Source organism: Harmonia axyridis, chromosome 1 (genome assembly GCF_914767665.1).
Source record: "Harmonia axyridis chromosome 1, icHarAxyr1.1, whole genome shotgun sequence".
Taxonomy (NCBI): domain Eukaryota; kingdom Metazoa; phylum Arthropoda; class Insecta; order Coleoptera; family Coccinellidae; genus Harmonia; species Harmonia axyridis.
Window position 1 is genome coordinate 74823620 of NC_059501.1, and position 17454 is coordinate 74841073.

Here is a 17454-nt window from a genome sequence, read left to right on the forward strand (position 1 = left end):
AGAAATGGAAAACCCAGTTAGCGTCCAAGGTGAGAACATCGACATTGATTTGTAATTGGTGGTGGAAAATATAGAAGGTCTAAAAGTGGGTAGATCCTGCGGACCAGAAGGAATATATGCAGAGCTCGACAAGAATGGTACCCAAAAAACTTTTCCATCTGCTTGCTACAATATTCAACCGATACATCAACGGGGAAGATGTTCCAGATACTTGGAGAGTGGCTTATTTATCTTCAATCCATAAAAAAGGAGAAAAGACGTATGCTCGAACTACAGAGGCATATCAGTTACAAGTACGCTTAGCAGAATGTACGGAAGAATTTTAAGAACCCTAATTGATAAAGAATTGGACGAAGAGGAGGAGCAATGCGGATTCAGGGCTGGGAGGTCTTGTACCGACAATGTATTTTGTATGAGATAAATGATTGAAAAAAGAAGTTCAGTAAACCTAGCAACGCATATTTTATTCGTAGATCTAACAAAGGCTTATGACTCAATACCTTGGTGTAGGCTATGGGAAACACTACAGAACACAAATATAAACCAGACTTTGATTGTAGCATTGAAAAATCTATATTATGGCTCAACATCATAAATTAAAATAGGGAACTGATTGTCACGTCCATTTCATGTAAATAAGGGATTACGACAGGGATGCACCATATACATATTGTCATAGTAATGGGGGATTGGAACGCTAAAGTCGGCGAGACACTAAACGATGATAACTTACGGGAAACCGTGGGTGAATATGGACTCGGTGAACGCAATGCGAGGGGAGAGCGCCTGATACAATTTTCTGTGGATAATGAATTCACAATCACAAACACTAACTTCAAGAAACACCCCAGAAGACTATCTACATGGACATCGCCAGGCGCAAGATATAAAAACCAAATTGACTATATTCTAGTAAGGAAGAGATGGAAAACTTCAGTTAAGGATGTCGAAACCAGACCAAGTGCTGAAGGTGGTTCTGATCACAAACTACTGAGAGCTGAATTCAAAATAAAGTTCCACGGAATATCGAAACCTATGAGCACAACCAGGGTTGTACCAGAAGACCTAGCCAAATTCCAATCGGCCTTGAAGAATAGCATAAAACCGAAAGCTACAGGAGACCCCGAAAAAACTTGGATTGACACAAAACAGTGGATTCTCAATGCTATTGACTCAACAAATTCCAAAAAACAGTTGCAGAGACGGAAACACTGGATGTCAGATGAAACAATGGAACTTGTAGAAAAGCGAAGAGCCCTAAAAAAATGCGCAATGAACGCCGCGGAAAAAAACCAACGAATCACAGAGTTAAATACACAAATAAAAAATCTAAGCCGCAGAGATAAAAACAAACACATCAGTACTATATGCTGTGAGATACAAGAACACTCTGATCATCAGGAACCTAGGGAACTGTTCCACAAGGTAAAATATCTAGCCAGAGAATTCAAACCACAAACCCAAATCATTAAAGATGAAAGAGGAGATATTATAACCAATCTGGAGGGAATAGCAGAAACATGGAAGAGACACTGTGAGCGTCTATACTATACCGAACCTGATGACAGAATTGATGAGTTTGATAAAATCGCAGCTTGGGAAAAAGAACCGAATATCCTTAGAAGCGAAGTGGTAGATGCGGTTCGAAGGCTGAAAGTTGGTAAAGCTGTGGGAGAAGACCGAATAACGGCTGAAACAATAAAGGGCATGGGAGAAGACGGCATTGAAATTATTCATACAATATGCCAAGAAATATGGAACACAGGAGTTTGGCCGACGGATTGGTGTAGATCTATGTTTGTTCCAATCTACAAAAAAGGCAGCCCAACAGACTGCAATAATTACAGAACCATAGCTCTCATATCGCATGCAAGTAAAGTACTCCTCAATATCATCAATGAGAGGCTGAAAGTGTTTCTATTACCACAGATCTCGGAAGAGCAGACTGGATTTGTCCCTGGAAAGGGCACCCGTGAGCAAATCTTGAATATCCGCCAAATTATCGAAAAATCGCGTGAATACAACCTGAAAGTTTACCTATGCTTCGTAGATTATACCAAAGCGTTTGACTGCGTTAATTGGCGTAGGATGTGGGGAATAATGAAAGAAATGGGTGTTCCACATCATCTTATCTGGCTCCTTAAAGCCTTGTATGGAAACAACACGACCAAGGTACGAATAAATAATACATACTCGAATCAGTTCAAGCTGGGAGCTGGAGTTCGCCAAGGATGTATTGTGTCACCACTGCTGTTCAATATATACAGTGAATACATTATGAGGACTGTTTTAGAAGACTGGAGTGGAGGAATAACAGTGGGAGGACGCAGAATCAACAACCTAAGGTACGCAGATGACACCCTGATATTAGCTGCATCTGATGAAGAACTAGAACAGATAATGCGAAAACTTAACATCATAAGTCAACAATACGGATTGAAAATCAATACTAAAAAAACAAAAGTTATGATAATCGACCGAGCTGAAAACAATCAACCAGGAGTCACAAGCATAGCGGGATACGAGGTGGTAAATACTTTTAACTACCTAGGATCGATAATATCGAATAAAGGCGGATGTGAAGGAGAAATAAAACGTCGGATTGCGATGGCTAGGACAGCAACAGTCAAACTGGTGAAAATTTGGAAGGACACCGACATAACTAAAAACACAAAACTTCGTCTGGCGGGTGCATTAATCTTTCCCGTTGCAACATATGCCTGTGAAACATGGACCATCAAGAAAGCAGATGCAAAGAGGATTAACGCCTTCGAAATGTGGGTCTACAGGAGGATATTGCGAATCCCGTGGACAGCACGACGCACAAATGAGTCTGTCCTTCAAGAACTGAAGATTGATACCAGACTCATCACAAAAATTAATAGAAATATTCTGAGGTACTTTGGTCACATCACCAGGAGAAAGGAAGGTATGGAGAGACTGATTATTGAAGGGAAAGTTGAGGGTCGACGATCAAGAGGCAGATCTCCTTCACGGTGGTCTGATCAAATAAAATCTTTTACAGGACTTTCCCTTCCGGAGGCTTCTCACAGAGCTCAGAATAGAGACAAATGGTCGATCACAGTCGAACAAACGTCATGACGTCACCATCTCCTTACGTAGGAGAAAGGACTGAGGAGGAGGGCACCATATCACCCACTTTATTTAAAATTTATATAAAGCATGCTTTAATGCAATGGAAACGAAAATGTTCGGGGATGGACATACCTTTGAATAATATAAACATCTACACCCAACAGTTTGCGGATGACCAGGTAATAATCGCAGGAGACAAAGAAGATTCTACAATACATGACACGTAAACTGAAGGAAACATATGAGTATTGGGGATTGGAAATGAATCTGGAAAAGACTAAATATCTTTGTATTGGAGACCAATTGAGTGAACTGGGTATAGGTACAGAAAGCATACAACCTTGCGAAGAATATTTAGGAGTGGAGTTCGACACAAGCGGTACAGATGACAATGAGATAAGATCACGAGTAATAGAGGCAAGAAAAGTGATTGGCTGTTTAAATGGAATACTCTGGAGCAAAAATATAACTAGATCACGAAAGTTCAACATCTACAATACAATGATCAAAAGCCAATTAACGTATGGATCTGAGACATGGAGACTGACAGAAAGAAATAAGAGGAGGATAGAGGCTCCAGAGATGGATGCGTTGAGGAGATCGGCTAGAATATCTAGAATGCAAAGAATAAGAAACCAGGAAGTACGAAATCCATTGGAAGTAGAAGGCACAATCATGGATGATATAGAGTGAAAACAGGTTATCTGGTATGGATATGTTCAACGAATGGGACTCACGACTGCCGAAAATAACAATGGAGTGGATACCAAACATGAGAAGACGAAGAGGGAGACTAAGAAAGGACTGGATGGAGGGAATATGAAAAGCAATGAGAGATCGAAGCTTGCAAGTAGGCAATGGGAAGATCGCAAGCAATGGATTGGACGTCGCCGCACGTTTTAAACCGATATATATATATATATATATATATATATATATATATATATTTTTTTTTTTAATTTCACACTTTAGTGGTACTTCTTACAGGGCTTCCCGGGTATTTCTACCAAGAGAAGATCTGCTCCTCAGTGTGGATAGATGACCTGTCTGATGATATTCACAGTGCCAAGCAAAACGGCTTTTTGCATCCATGTAATGGTGTTATTTTGCATTTCTAGATGTTTGATATGCTGAACAGTTTTCTTCAGTACTAGTCCATTGACACTGATTATAAGTGGGATTATTTCCACCCTTCTCAACTTCCACATGTCTCTCATCTGCCTTGACAGTGGTTCGTACTTCCTTATCTTCTCTGCATAGGTCTTCATCATATTTTGATCTTGCGGAACGGCAAAGTCAATAATTACTGCCGTTCTATTCTTTTTGTCCCATACCACCATGTCCGGTCTATTGTGTTCTGTTCCTATGTCGGTAAGTATCGTGAGGTCCCAGTATATCTTCGTTTCATTATTTTCCATCACTGCTGCTGGGACGTACAAGTGGTGGGGTGTGAAATGCTGTATGAGGTTCTTATTCAGGCACAGAAGTTGATGTACCACCTTCCCCATGTTATCGTGTCGCGACAGATATTTTGTGCTGGCTATAACTGAGCATCCCGATACTAGATGTTGTGTGGTTTCCTCAGCATTATTGCTCAGCCGACATTACGTGCTTTCTATCTGTTTTTTCATGATATGCTTGCTGTAATTTCGGGTTGGCACTACTTGGTCTTGAATGGCAAAGATCGTTCCTTCTGTCTGTGGGAAGAGGTAACCCTGGGTCAGGTAGATATTGGAAGCAGCTACGTCCACCTCCTCCAGATGCAGACTTGCATAGAACCTACCGTGCAATTGCTTAGTTTGCTTTAGTTTGGTTATATATATATATATATATATATATATATATTTTTTTTTTTTTTTAATAATCACTGTTTGCAACAGGTTTTACCCATACTTGTCGGACTGGTCGTCAAGACAAGAATGGCAGCTACGATTCCTGCAGGAATTTTCGTACGATCCTGGTTGTACTGAGGATTACCTGTTTCTGCGAGCTTGAGATATATATATATATATATATATATATATATATATATATATATATATATATATATATATATATATATATATATATATATACATTAAACCGCCTTTGGAGAGCCATACATTGTCGTTTTACCATCATTTCGACGTCCTCTTGCAATCCGACGTCCGATATACGGACGTCGAATTGTTTTGCCCAATTCTCAATGTATTATGACTTCATGGCACGTCCTGAGTGCGTATGTCAATTTTTGCCGATGACGTCAGGTATTCTCATCGTGTACAAAATCGTATATTTCAGTTCAAACAACGAACGACCGTAGCGCTGACTACTATCTCTCGCGTATATGTTATATACATCTTCCCCGTTTCATATTGAGAGCATTTGACGACATAAAGTTTGGCAACATAGTCTCATAATAATTCTTATACAGTGCGATCAAGGGACGTCCGTTATACTTTGTTATCTAAAAAAAACTGTTTTCCATGCGTAGCGTCGCTTCTCGATGAAGTGCTTGGAGCTGCATTTATGAATACTCACGAAAATCGTCTATCCACATATCACCGTGTGATGAAGTGATGATGATGTGAGAGACAGAAAGGAGATGATAGTATATAGATTAACTAACTTCGTGAATTTCATAACGACCAACCGTTATGGGATGTTTAATTGATATCTTTGTTTTTTATGGAAATTGTTGATCTGCTATATAAATTATTTTTTTTAAATATTATTGATATTAAATGGAAAATAACAAATAATAAGGGTGTGGTAGAAAAATCTATCACAGAAATTGGAATGACCGTCGATAAAAACAAACAACTCGAATCATTGATTCTCTAGATTGAATGTATTTTCGAAAGTAATATATCCTTTATTCCTGAAGGCTACCTCACACGGTCAATATTATTGAAGCAATATCCATATTCATCAATATAATTAACGTGTGAGGAGTACATAGAAATAATCATATCTATTGATGGCGATAATTTAAAAAAAATAAAGAAGCACTGACCTGAAATCAGAAGCTTTTGAGCGTTTGTCTATATTGGGAAAAAGATAAATCCAATTTGAATACCCTGAGGGCTATTGATTTGATTCTACTCGTTCATGAATTCATCTTTCCTTTTTGAATCTTAATTCTACGCTGAAAGTTTTGAAGTCGTTCCTTCCACCCTGTATACCTCGCGGACTATTTTCATACCTACAAACTACATTTTCATAAAAATTGGTCGAGTCGTTTCGGAAAAGTTCGTAAATTATCACCGTAACACGGAATTTTTACATATAATATTTTCCTCGTTGAAATTTCAAAGTTCATCAACTTCAATGGTTAGTTCGAAAAAAACGTTGTCTCAGAATTAGTATCTCATCATTCTCAACCCACATTGGAATTGATATACATTAATGCTCCGATCGGTCATGAATTATAACACAATATATTAAATTCTATTGCTTATAGAAAAAAAAAATGCGATACAACTAATTCTTGGAATAATATTAGGCGAAAATATAGGGACCAATATGAATAAATTTCCAATTCAATTTCAATTTGACGACATACATCAATTCAATAATTGCAACCAAATGAGAGATTTAGGGTTTTTTAACAAAACTACAAAGAATCTATAGAGGCACTTGTATAGATCTATACAGGGTGTTTCCTAAACATGCGGCAAAAATTCAGGGGGTTGTTCCTTGGACTATTTTAAGCATGTTTTGTCCTTGGATGATTTTTGAAAAACCTCTTTGTTTCGAAGATACAGGGCGAACAACATTTTTCATATTTTTAAAATTAATAATAGTTTAAATAAAAATGCGTACCGCACTGTGTTTACTAAGTAGGTACAATTTATTTTTAAATTTGTTTAACAACATTCCAATTACTAAAAACGGCCAGTTTTTTGACTAAAAATTGATAAGTGCAGATGGTAAAGGAATACAGATTAAACACGGTTTTCATTTGAATTCGTTTTGTGATGTATTAGCAATTAACATTTTATCTTTGACTATTATGAATCGCTATACAACCCTTGAAAGGGTTCGGCAGTCAATGAGGAGAAGATTGGATGCTTGTATGCTGGCTAGAGGTGGTCATTTTCAACAGTTTTTGTAGGTTGAGTTGAATTTTCATGTAATTTTTCATTATAAAATGTTATTATCTGAAATTTTGTTTCCCCTATATCTTCGAAACAAATAGGTTTTTCAAAAATCATCAAAGGACAAAATATTCTTAGAATAGTCCAAGGAACAACCCCCTGAATTTTTGCCGCATGTTTAGGAAACACCCTGTATATTAATTTATTTTGATTAATCAGAATTGGGGAAAACATTCTTTTGACTTATTCGTATGTTTTTATTTTTTTTATGATATTCCGTTACTAGCGTAACTATACACATATCTTATCACACTATTCCTAATAGTCAAATATATACATGTACGGCTTTTTCTGATACCTTTGGATTTACATCTTCCGAACGAATTAAAAAACTCTGCATGCTGAATTTTATCGAATGGAATTTGATGTAAGCAGTATATACTGACATAAGATACTATTTTTTCATCCAGAAAAATCTTATCATTTATGAATATTTCAATATTTTAGAAAGTATGCATCCCCACATTCTTTTTTGTTCTTTCACAACCCTCTTATTAATTTGATTGGAATTTACCAGCTCTTGAATGAGTGTATCAACAGGTCCGACTACTGTATATACTCCGTACAGAGTCAGCTTTTTCGACGTCCATTTCATTAGGGTGTATTTTCATGGGTCGCTTTTTGGACGTCCATATATAACAAAATGTTATTATGAATTAATTTATGTTGATGAATTTCTCTGAGAAATATTCGAAAACGGAAACATGATTCAAAACAGAAACTGTTCTTATATTAGAACATTGAACAACAAACCCTAACTAGAACATTTGAAAGAAACAAATACGGCATTGCATCATTTGAATTCTTACGATGATTCCTATTAATTTGGATCGGACTAAACCGGAAAAATGCGAAATTTTAGCGGGAAAAGATCTGGAATTGAGGAGTTCCTATGATATCGTTTCAGTGTTGTTGTGAGAGTGTAGGTATAAGAAAGTGCAAGATGAACCGCCTCCTAACCAGAGCACGAAAAATTTTATCGAGCGCATTGGGTAAGTAGCTATTTCATTATAATTTCGGAAAACATATAATAATAACATATAATAGGAGAGTAATATTATGTAATACCAACAGAGACCAAATTCTATAGTCTATACCCAAAGTTTCTCGATTTTAATATGGAAATAGGCAATAAATATTGCTTAGCAATTTCGCGGAAGACGTTTTATCGAAATTTCGAAATATAACAATCGAGAAATTTCACCTGCTGAGATTTTATCTCGAGTGGTATTCGGAAACACTATACATGGAAAAATTATTCGCAAAGTAATATGATCACTTTCGACAAATTTTCATTTCCTAAACTATTCTGAATTTGGAGAAATGACCAAATAATGGCTAAACGAAGTTGTTAGTCTAGCCGGCTTGCATTGTCTTTCATTTTCTAAATAAAAATGGAATGAGAATGTCTAATTACTGAAGAATGAAAGGATAATTTTCACATCATATTTTTCTTTTTCGGAACTTTTTTTTCATTTTGGCTTTGCACTTCTTTAGGAGAACGAGAAGCAGACCTAAAAATGAATGAAGAATTGAAAAACAATTCATGGAGAAAGTTTTGTAATGTTGACCCTAAAGAATCTTTCAAAAACTCTGACTTTGAAGTACCAAAAGAGGTAAGCTTCTTAGAAAATTGCAATTCATTATTCGAAAATGGAACTAAATCGAGAATCAGAACTCAGTTCAATGTGACAGTGTATCAATATTGTCATATCCTCTAGAAAAATTAATCGATCAATTTTGTATTGATCATTTTATATTGATCTATCGATTTTATATGTGAACTGAAAGTCTTCGATTTTCTAGATGGAATTTGTTGAAAAAATCCCAGAGAATGAAAATGAGGCAGATGATGCTGGAGTCCAAGAAAACTTGTCTTATTCTTTATCCTTTTCGGATTTAGACGTTGACTACGTTCCGTCCAGTTTTGAGGTATATGAATATTTTTTGAGATACTGCAACTTCATACGACTGCTTTCATGTTTCAGATCTCGAATGAGGATAATTGCAATTCCCAGGTTAGTGAAGCATTCTCTGTAGCATGTTACATGTTTTTTTCATTATGGTAATTTTTATTCTCTCATATGCATATATTAATATTTTGAGTATGATTCAACTAGCACTCCTCACTCGAAAAGTGCTAGTTGTATTATGTAAACTTCCATACTGCCATACTGGTAAAATGGGGTGAGTAGAAACAAAATATTTTTTCTGAGGGATCAATGAACGCCAAGAGGTTTTCAAGAACGAAAACAACGGACTATACGAAAACCAAACTTTCTACCAGTCGGTGGAGTGGGGAGCTTTTGAAAAAAACCTGTGTGGTATTTCGAGCTTACAAGATTACTTAGGGCTGATTTCAAAATACAACAAAGAAAAAAATATTGATCAAATTTTCGAAAAATTGTTTTGAAATGTTCATTTGCGGTTTTGTATAGAATAAAGAACGATCTTTTCCAAAAGCTCAATACCCAAAATGGACAACTCAGAGAAAAAAATATTGTGTTTTCGCTTTTTGAGTGCTCGTTCTATTTAAACGAGTGCTATAATCGTTTTGCCTAAATGTCTGTAATTTTCGATTTTCGAACCGATAATGGTCTCACCTCAAACAACAAGGTTCGATTCACTGATGAAGAATCCGTAGTCAAATTCAATTTCGCCCGTAGGGCCGTCCGTTTACACGATTACTGTCAAAGGAAATGTCCTAGAGACTGGAAATTTTCAGTACCGCGGTTGAGTTCGTTAACGACCAAAATAATCAGGGTGTTCCATAAAAGTGGGCATTCGAAATTTTGTTCCCTCAATATCTTAGACAATACTGAACCCATCAAATTGAAATTTTGAGGTCATTTGTACCATATCCATTTCAAGCTTCATACGAAATTATGTGGCAATCGCTCTACCAGAACCATAGAAAATTCAATTGAAATATCGAAAAAAAATTCAATTTTTTAACAACTAAAATCAATTGGCACATGCAAAATATCAGAGGGATTGCATGATCAGAACCATAGAATTAAATTTTTTTAAATTATCGATTTTTCAGATAATCATAAAATTGTGAATTCGATCATGCTGAAATTTCACAGTCATATATTTAACACCAATCATCAGCCTCATACAAAATTTTGTGGCAATAGTACAATGAACGATTGCTCAAAATTTTCTGCACAGGACTTCTCATAATTTTTTTTAACAACTAGAATTGAACCAAATATTGATAAATTTCAGAACATTCCTTTTTTTCTGACTCGTTCACGTGGAATGCCCCCAATTCCAGTTTTCCTTTACTTCATTAGAATCTCCCAAAATGGATTTTTCATCATTAAAACTTTCTGAGTTTCCACAAAATGAATAAAAGTTATATACAGTGTGTCCATTTAATAAAGTGCCACTTTTAATATCTCGGCCATGATGAAAAATCAGAAAAAATGCAAAAAGAACTAGGTTAGGATTTCATGGGAAACATTTTATACGGTAGATTTCAATCCAGTTGTATCAACCCTGTGAGCATGCAACAGCTAAAATCTTGAATAGGAAGGGCTTTAAATGTCACTTTATTTCAAAGGTGATCCCGTTTATGGTTAGTAATTCCAAAAAAAAAAATGGAATATTGAGCAAATTGGATTGGTAGAATGTTCACTACACTCCCCATTTTTACCACCCTTAGAATTCTTTTTCCGGAGACATTTGAAGGTGGTTGGGTATAAAACACATCCCAGAGATGTAAATGAATTCAATGTAAGAAAAGGCACTGCAAGCCGAGGAATTCAAGTTTTTCAAAACCTAAGGTTCGAATTTTTGTCTACAAAATAATGAACAACATTTTCAAAATCTTTTATAGTAATTGCAACTTTTGCTATCGTAACTAGGTATGCTACCGTTTTTATTTTTCGGAAGTTCTGACAAGGAAGGGCCAGTGTTTCGTTTTTGTAAGGAGGCATTATAATTACGGTTGAAACAAGGTGAAACGTAACCACCTTTTCATTTAAGATTTTAGGGTTTGATGTCTTCACTTTTGCAGGGCTGATACAAATTGATTGGAAAAATCCCTACGAACTAAACTTTATCTCTTTATGCGTTTTTTCTGTTTTTGCATGGGGATCGAGATATTGACGGTGGTACTTTTTCAAATTGACACACCTTATCTCATTGGTACTTCTTCCAGGATACAGATATACCAGTTGAAATACTTAATTTCGACACGACCTCTGAAGCAAAGGACTTGGAAATTGTGGAAAAAGAAAAAAATATGAAACAGAAAAAAAAATATAAAAAGAAGGCACCTGAGAGGGACAATTGCTACTTTTGTGAGACTGAGGTTCTTAATTTTAGTAGACACATTGCAAGATGTCACTCAGCTGAGATAGAGGTGCAGCGATTACTTGCGAAGCCTGTGAAGAGTAAGGAAAGAAAAAATCTAATAACGAGCCTAAGAAAAAAAGGAAATTATTTGAGAAATTCCGAGGTATGTTCCAAGCCGATGAAAAAACCACCAGGTGGAGATACCAGTGAATATTTGCCTTGCCTTTACTGTCTCGGATTTTACTCTCGTAAGCAGTTGTGGCGACACAAGAAGAGGTGCACAGAAAATCCTCACTTGGAGAATAACATAAGCTCCACTTCAGCATTATACTTCAAAAATCATAAAACAGATCCTGATTTACGTGACAAAGTATTTCCTAGAATGAGGCCTGATAAAGTGTCTATAGTTGCCCAACAAGATGCACTTATTTGTGCTTTTGGGTCACGTTATTTGAGGGTTCACCGAGAGAAGCATTTCATAAATGTGACTTCAAGAAAAATGAGGGAACTCTCCCGATTATTAATCGAAGCCAAGAAACTCGATAAATCAATCAACACAATGATGGTAATGCTCCAACCTAAATATTATGACACAGTTGTAACAGCTACCAAACTTTGTGCTAAGTATGATAAGTCTACAGAATGTTTTCTGTCGCCAACATTCGCCATGAACATAGCAACTTCATTAAAGCAATGTTGTGACTTGGCAATAGTATTCGCTCTAAAAAGAAAACATATTTATGCAACGGTATCTGCAGCAAACGCTGAATCGGCAATAAAAACTTTCGCACAGCTCATTGAAGCCAACTGGAGGTATGATATCTCAACCGTTGCATCGAATAATCTGCACATAAAAAGATGGAATAAAATAACCATCATACCCTTAGCCAAAGACTTGAAACTGATGAAAAATTACCTGACTACTGAAGCTGATAAAGCCAAACAAAAATTAAGTAGTGAAAATGAAAACAAATCGGCATACAAAGTTTTAACTGAAACTGTCTATTGTAGGGTGTTATTACTTAATAGAAAGAGGCCAGGAGAATTACAGAGACTATTAATCGATTTATATAATCAATCATCCAAAAGACAAAATTATGAAGAATTTTCCGATGCTATTTCACCTACGGAAAAAATTTTAATGAATCGATTCAAGAGAATTGTTATAAGAGGAAAGAGAAATCGCGGCGTTCCTGTCCTATTCAGCACAGAAGTTCAGAAAGACATCTCAATAATGAATGAAATAAGACACAAATATGTCAGAGAGGAAAACAGATTTTTATTCGCCCTTCCTGACAGCGATTCACATATCGTGGGTTATAAGGTTCTGGCGAAATATGCAAAAGCCTGTGGGGCAGAAAGACACGATGCACTTACATCTACGAGACTAAGGAAGCACCTAGCCACCATATCACAGATATTCAGCATGACGGATTCGGACTTGGAGCAATTATCAACATTTATGGGACACACTCCTGGAACCCATAAGAATTCTTATAGATTGCCTGATGACGTTTACCAATCATCTAAAATTGTGAAAATTTTGCTCTTCATGGAACAAGGTAATGTATTTGAAACACATAACTCATTGAAAATATTATTGCAACTATTAGTAAGCCAATACTAAATTGGTCAATTATCTTATCATTGCAGTTCAGAAATCACTTACGAAACAATCTCTACGTGGAATTTTATTATTTTATCCCAAAAATAGTATTATATAATACAGTACTTCTCACATGGCAACATGATTGAAGAAGAAATGATGATAAAGAAAGAATTGATCTATACCTACCATGCATGCATAAGCATATTTGTAAAATAATGATGATTAATATTGTTGGTGGTGAATTAATGTATTTGCTATCAGAATGAAAATAATGAGAGCTTTTCAGAGCAATTTGAATTTAAAAAAAATTTCATGGATTTTTTGTTGTAAGTTGTGTGTACCGTTTATCTTCAATTCCCAAAAAAAAAGCACTAAAAGAGCGCGAATAAACTATTTTCATTCTGAAACCAGGTGAGGTAAACGAGTAGTAACCCAATTTCGAAACAAAATAGTCATATCTGAGATTGTTTATTGAATTCTTTTACTAAGCGAGATATGTCAGACTCAGATTCTGTCCTCTTTTCGATTTTGCTCTGAAGTTCTGTATCTAGTATAGTGTCTACAATTTTGCCAGATTTTCGAAAGATTATCATCCTTCAAATCAGTTAATTTGGTTTATGAATTTGAAATACTCAAACATTTTCGCATTGAAAAAATTTCATTCGGATGATTAAAAGCCGATTCAATGGAATTCATTCATTCATTTTGTTAAATCTAGACGCATTAGCCCAGATTAATAAACTTCAGAGCTAAATTCATACAAGAATTATATAGCATGTCATGAAATATTTTCAGGTACATCTGCTTCTTTCAAAGGGAAAACTCTTGATGAAATCGAAGTTGATTTGGAACAGAACCTAGAAGATGAACTAGAACCAGATGAAGATGCCATTCCAAGCGATGTGAATGATGATATTAATATGGACTACGAAACACTTGAAAGGAGTAGTAGGCAGATTAACATTGAAAGAAGAGAAGAATCTGAGAACGAAAACCAGAAGAATGAGGTTCTGAAAAGAAAGAATAAGAGAAAAAACAACAAAATTCAAAGAACGCCGTGGACAGAGGAACAGAAGAAGGTTGTTAAAGAATTTTTCCAAACCAATATCCGAAATAAAGTACCACCCAAAAGAATCGAGTGTGAAAAACTCATAAGCCAGAATAATGAATTATTGAAGAACAAGGACTGGCTTAAAATTAAGGTTTTCATACAGAATGTATATACCCTTAAATGTAAGGGTTAAAATTGAAAAATTGTATCAATTTCAATAGTTTTTTCTTGAATAAAGGTTCACGAATAGACGAGGTTCCATTTTTTCTTCTTCTTTTTCCTCAGTCAGGATATTGGGGATTCTAGAGCTGACCAGGCATATTATTCTTCTTTTGAATTACATTTGATATTCCTATCCGAATTTTTCTTCGAGAATAATTATTATTCAATATAAAGCAATCGTTTTTCCACCCCAAGATTAATTTATTCACACTGCCGAATAATAAACAATATGAGTCGAATGAAAATAAGTGTTATTTTCCCAAAAAACAGATTAGGAAAATACTCGTTCCAGAAGATTAACTATTGATAGATGGGGAATAAAAATGGGGATTATATCATATCAACATCGGATGGTTTTGCATTGTATCGAATAATATATATTATGATATATAGGTATTTATTTTTAGTACTTAGGGCAATTCTTCCTTCTGAATTATTTCACTATAGATCAATGACGTAACTAGAGTTGACTCATGGGAGGGGTAACCCCACTTTGGAAAAGCAAAATCTTTCTTTCTTTCTTTTTTAAAAAATTTTTGTTTTTTTTTTGTATTGTTACTTAGAATTTTTTTATTTCTTCTAATCAATGGTGAGGTTATGTCCCCAATAACCACTTCTCGTTACGCCTATACTATATATATATATATACAAATCATCTATCTGAACCTCAACTTGCATAAAATTAATCGTTGAAATTCTGTTGCACTCTCAAATTCTGTGAATTACTTACCGATTCTTGGTAATGAAAATAACTATGGAGGATTTTTTCTCATTACCAAGCAACGCTAAGTTATTCACAGAATTTGACTGTGTAATCCTATTTATAATCGATGGGTTAAGAATAACACAGCGGAACTGTTTTAACTATGTAATATAATCAATGAAACTAATATTGAACACAAGTATAACTGATAATGAATAACAATATATGTACTTACACCAAGAGGTCTGCTTTTAATAATAATGCTCTACATCGAGCTCACAAAAAAGGTTAAAAATATGATCATAGAAATATGACATTACACGGTAGAATTGTTCTTCTTTTTACACCCTACCTCAATTCTATAATTCATATAATGATCATTATATGAATACATTCACAATACAATATACAAAAAACATTTACAAAACATTATTCAACACACATGTCTTTTCTGAATTTGGTGAATTTAACAACATTCAAGGCTTTTGTTAGGACATCGGCTGTCTGATGTTCCGTTGGAACATATTTCAATAAAAACTTGCCTTTACTCACTAAATCTTTAACAAAATGAAACTTCACATCTATGTGTTTTGTTCTCTTAGTTTCAAGAGTATTACTAATATGTATACAGGATTGATTATCCTCCATAATTGTAATAGGAAAAATTATTTTGTTCGTAATTTCCTCTAAGAGCTGTCCTAAAAATAAGCACTCACACATACACATAGAAAGTGCGATATACTCGGCTTCGGTGGTGGAAATTGCCACCATTGGTTGTTTCTTTGAACACCAATACAAAATATTCTGGTTCATTTTTATTAAAAAACCTGACACACTTTTCCTGTCATTAATATCTGAAGCAAAATCTGAATCGGCATAAGCTACAATTTTGCTTTCAGCCTCATCATTCTTCCTATATACTAAACCTAACTCTTGAGTACCATTCAGATACCGTAGTACATTTTTCAAATATTTATAATGGATCGAATTAAAACAACTTTGAAATCGGCCAAAATAAGCCACTGAAAAACAAATATCCGGCCTTGTACCCAACATCAGATACATTAAACTGCCTACCAATTCTCTATATTTTATATCCATACTCGAATCACTGACATTATTTTCCTTTTTAAATACAAATTCGGCTGGATTGGTATCGGAGCAATTTTTGAATTATCCATCTGAAAATTCTTTAATATCTTTTGAAGAAGTGTCTTTTGACTTAGCTTAATTCTATTTCTTCCCGTTTCTATTTCTATACCGAGAAAAACGAATTTATTATTATTCTCAGAAATCTTTAAATCAAAACATTTCATCAGATTTTCCTTCAGATAATTCAAGTCACTTTCATTACGAGAAACAACTAACATGTCATCAACCCAAATTAAAATATATGAATATTCATTGAAATATAAACATGGATCAATTTCTGATCTTTTGAATTTCAAGTCAGATAATTTTTCATTTAAAAATTCATTAAAACATTTTGGACTTTGCTTCAATCCATACAGTGCCTTCATCAATTTACACACTTTATTATCTGGCACTTTCAAACCACAAGGAGGTTTCATGTATACAGCATCATGTAGAGGACTAGATAAAAATGCTGATTTCACATCAAGTTGCAAAAACTTCATATTGTATTCAATTGCCAATGATAAAATTGTTCTCAAAGTAAACATACGAGCTACTGGTGAATAAAAATTCTCATCTCCTAATGCAGGTTGTTGGAAACCTCTAGCCACTAAACGAGCCTTTTTAACATCACAGTTATTGATATTTTTGACAGTGAATACCCACCTTGAATCAATTACTTTTATGTTGGGTGGTTTTTCCACCAATTCCCACGTTTTGTTAACCACCATTGATTTCAATTCGGCATCTATTGCAGATTTCCATTCTTCACTTACGATTGCTTCCTCATATGATTGGGGTACCTCAGATGGGATGTTTCCTGCGGATAGTGCCATCATCATCTCAAAGTCATTGAAATGAGCAGGAAGTTCCCGATTTCGTCTGCTTCTTCTCACTTCCGGTTGACAGTTCTGTTGACCCTCGGATAATTGCTGGATCTTTGGCCTCGTAGCTTCGAATGTTGACTCAAGTTCTTCCTCACTTAATTGTTCTGTTTCATCATCGTCCACTTCATTACTCAGATTGGAACCTGTAACACACTTAACAAAATTCACTGATTCATCAAAAGTCACTGAACGAGACATCACAACTTTGCACTTTTCTTCGTCCCATAGTCTATATCCATTATTGCAATAACCAACTAATTTCAACTTCTTCGAATGTGGCGACAGCTTTCCTTCTCTATCTTCAGGAG

The 17454-nt window shown here is 35.1% G+C and overlaps 2 protein-coding genes across 3 annotated transcripts in view; one reads left to right on the top strand and one right to left on the bottom strand.

The window, feature by feature from the left end:
* The window catches only part of LOC123682624, a 107878-nt gene that overhangs the window by 17953 nt on the left and 72471 nt on the right, over window positions 1-17454 (bottom strand). The window lies entirely within an intron of this gene.
* Window positions 8555-10211, top strand: LOC123682680. The gene is made up of 3 exons (XM_045621441.1): window positions 8555-8851; window positions 9042-9167; window positions 9224-10211. Exons 1-3 carry the CDS (start codon window positions 8756-8758, stop codon window positions 9302-9304), a joined length of 303 nt encoding a protein of 100 aa, XP_045477397.1. The 5' UTR covers window positions 8555-8755; the 3' UTR covers window positions 9305-10211.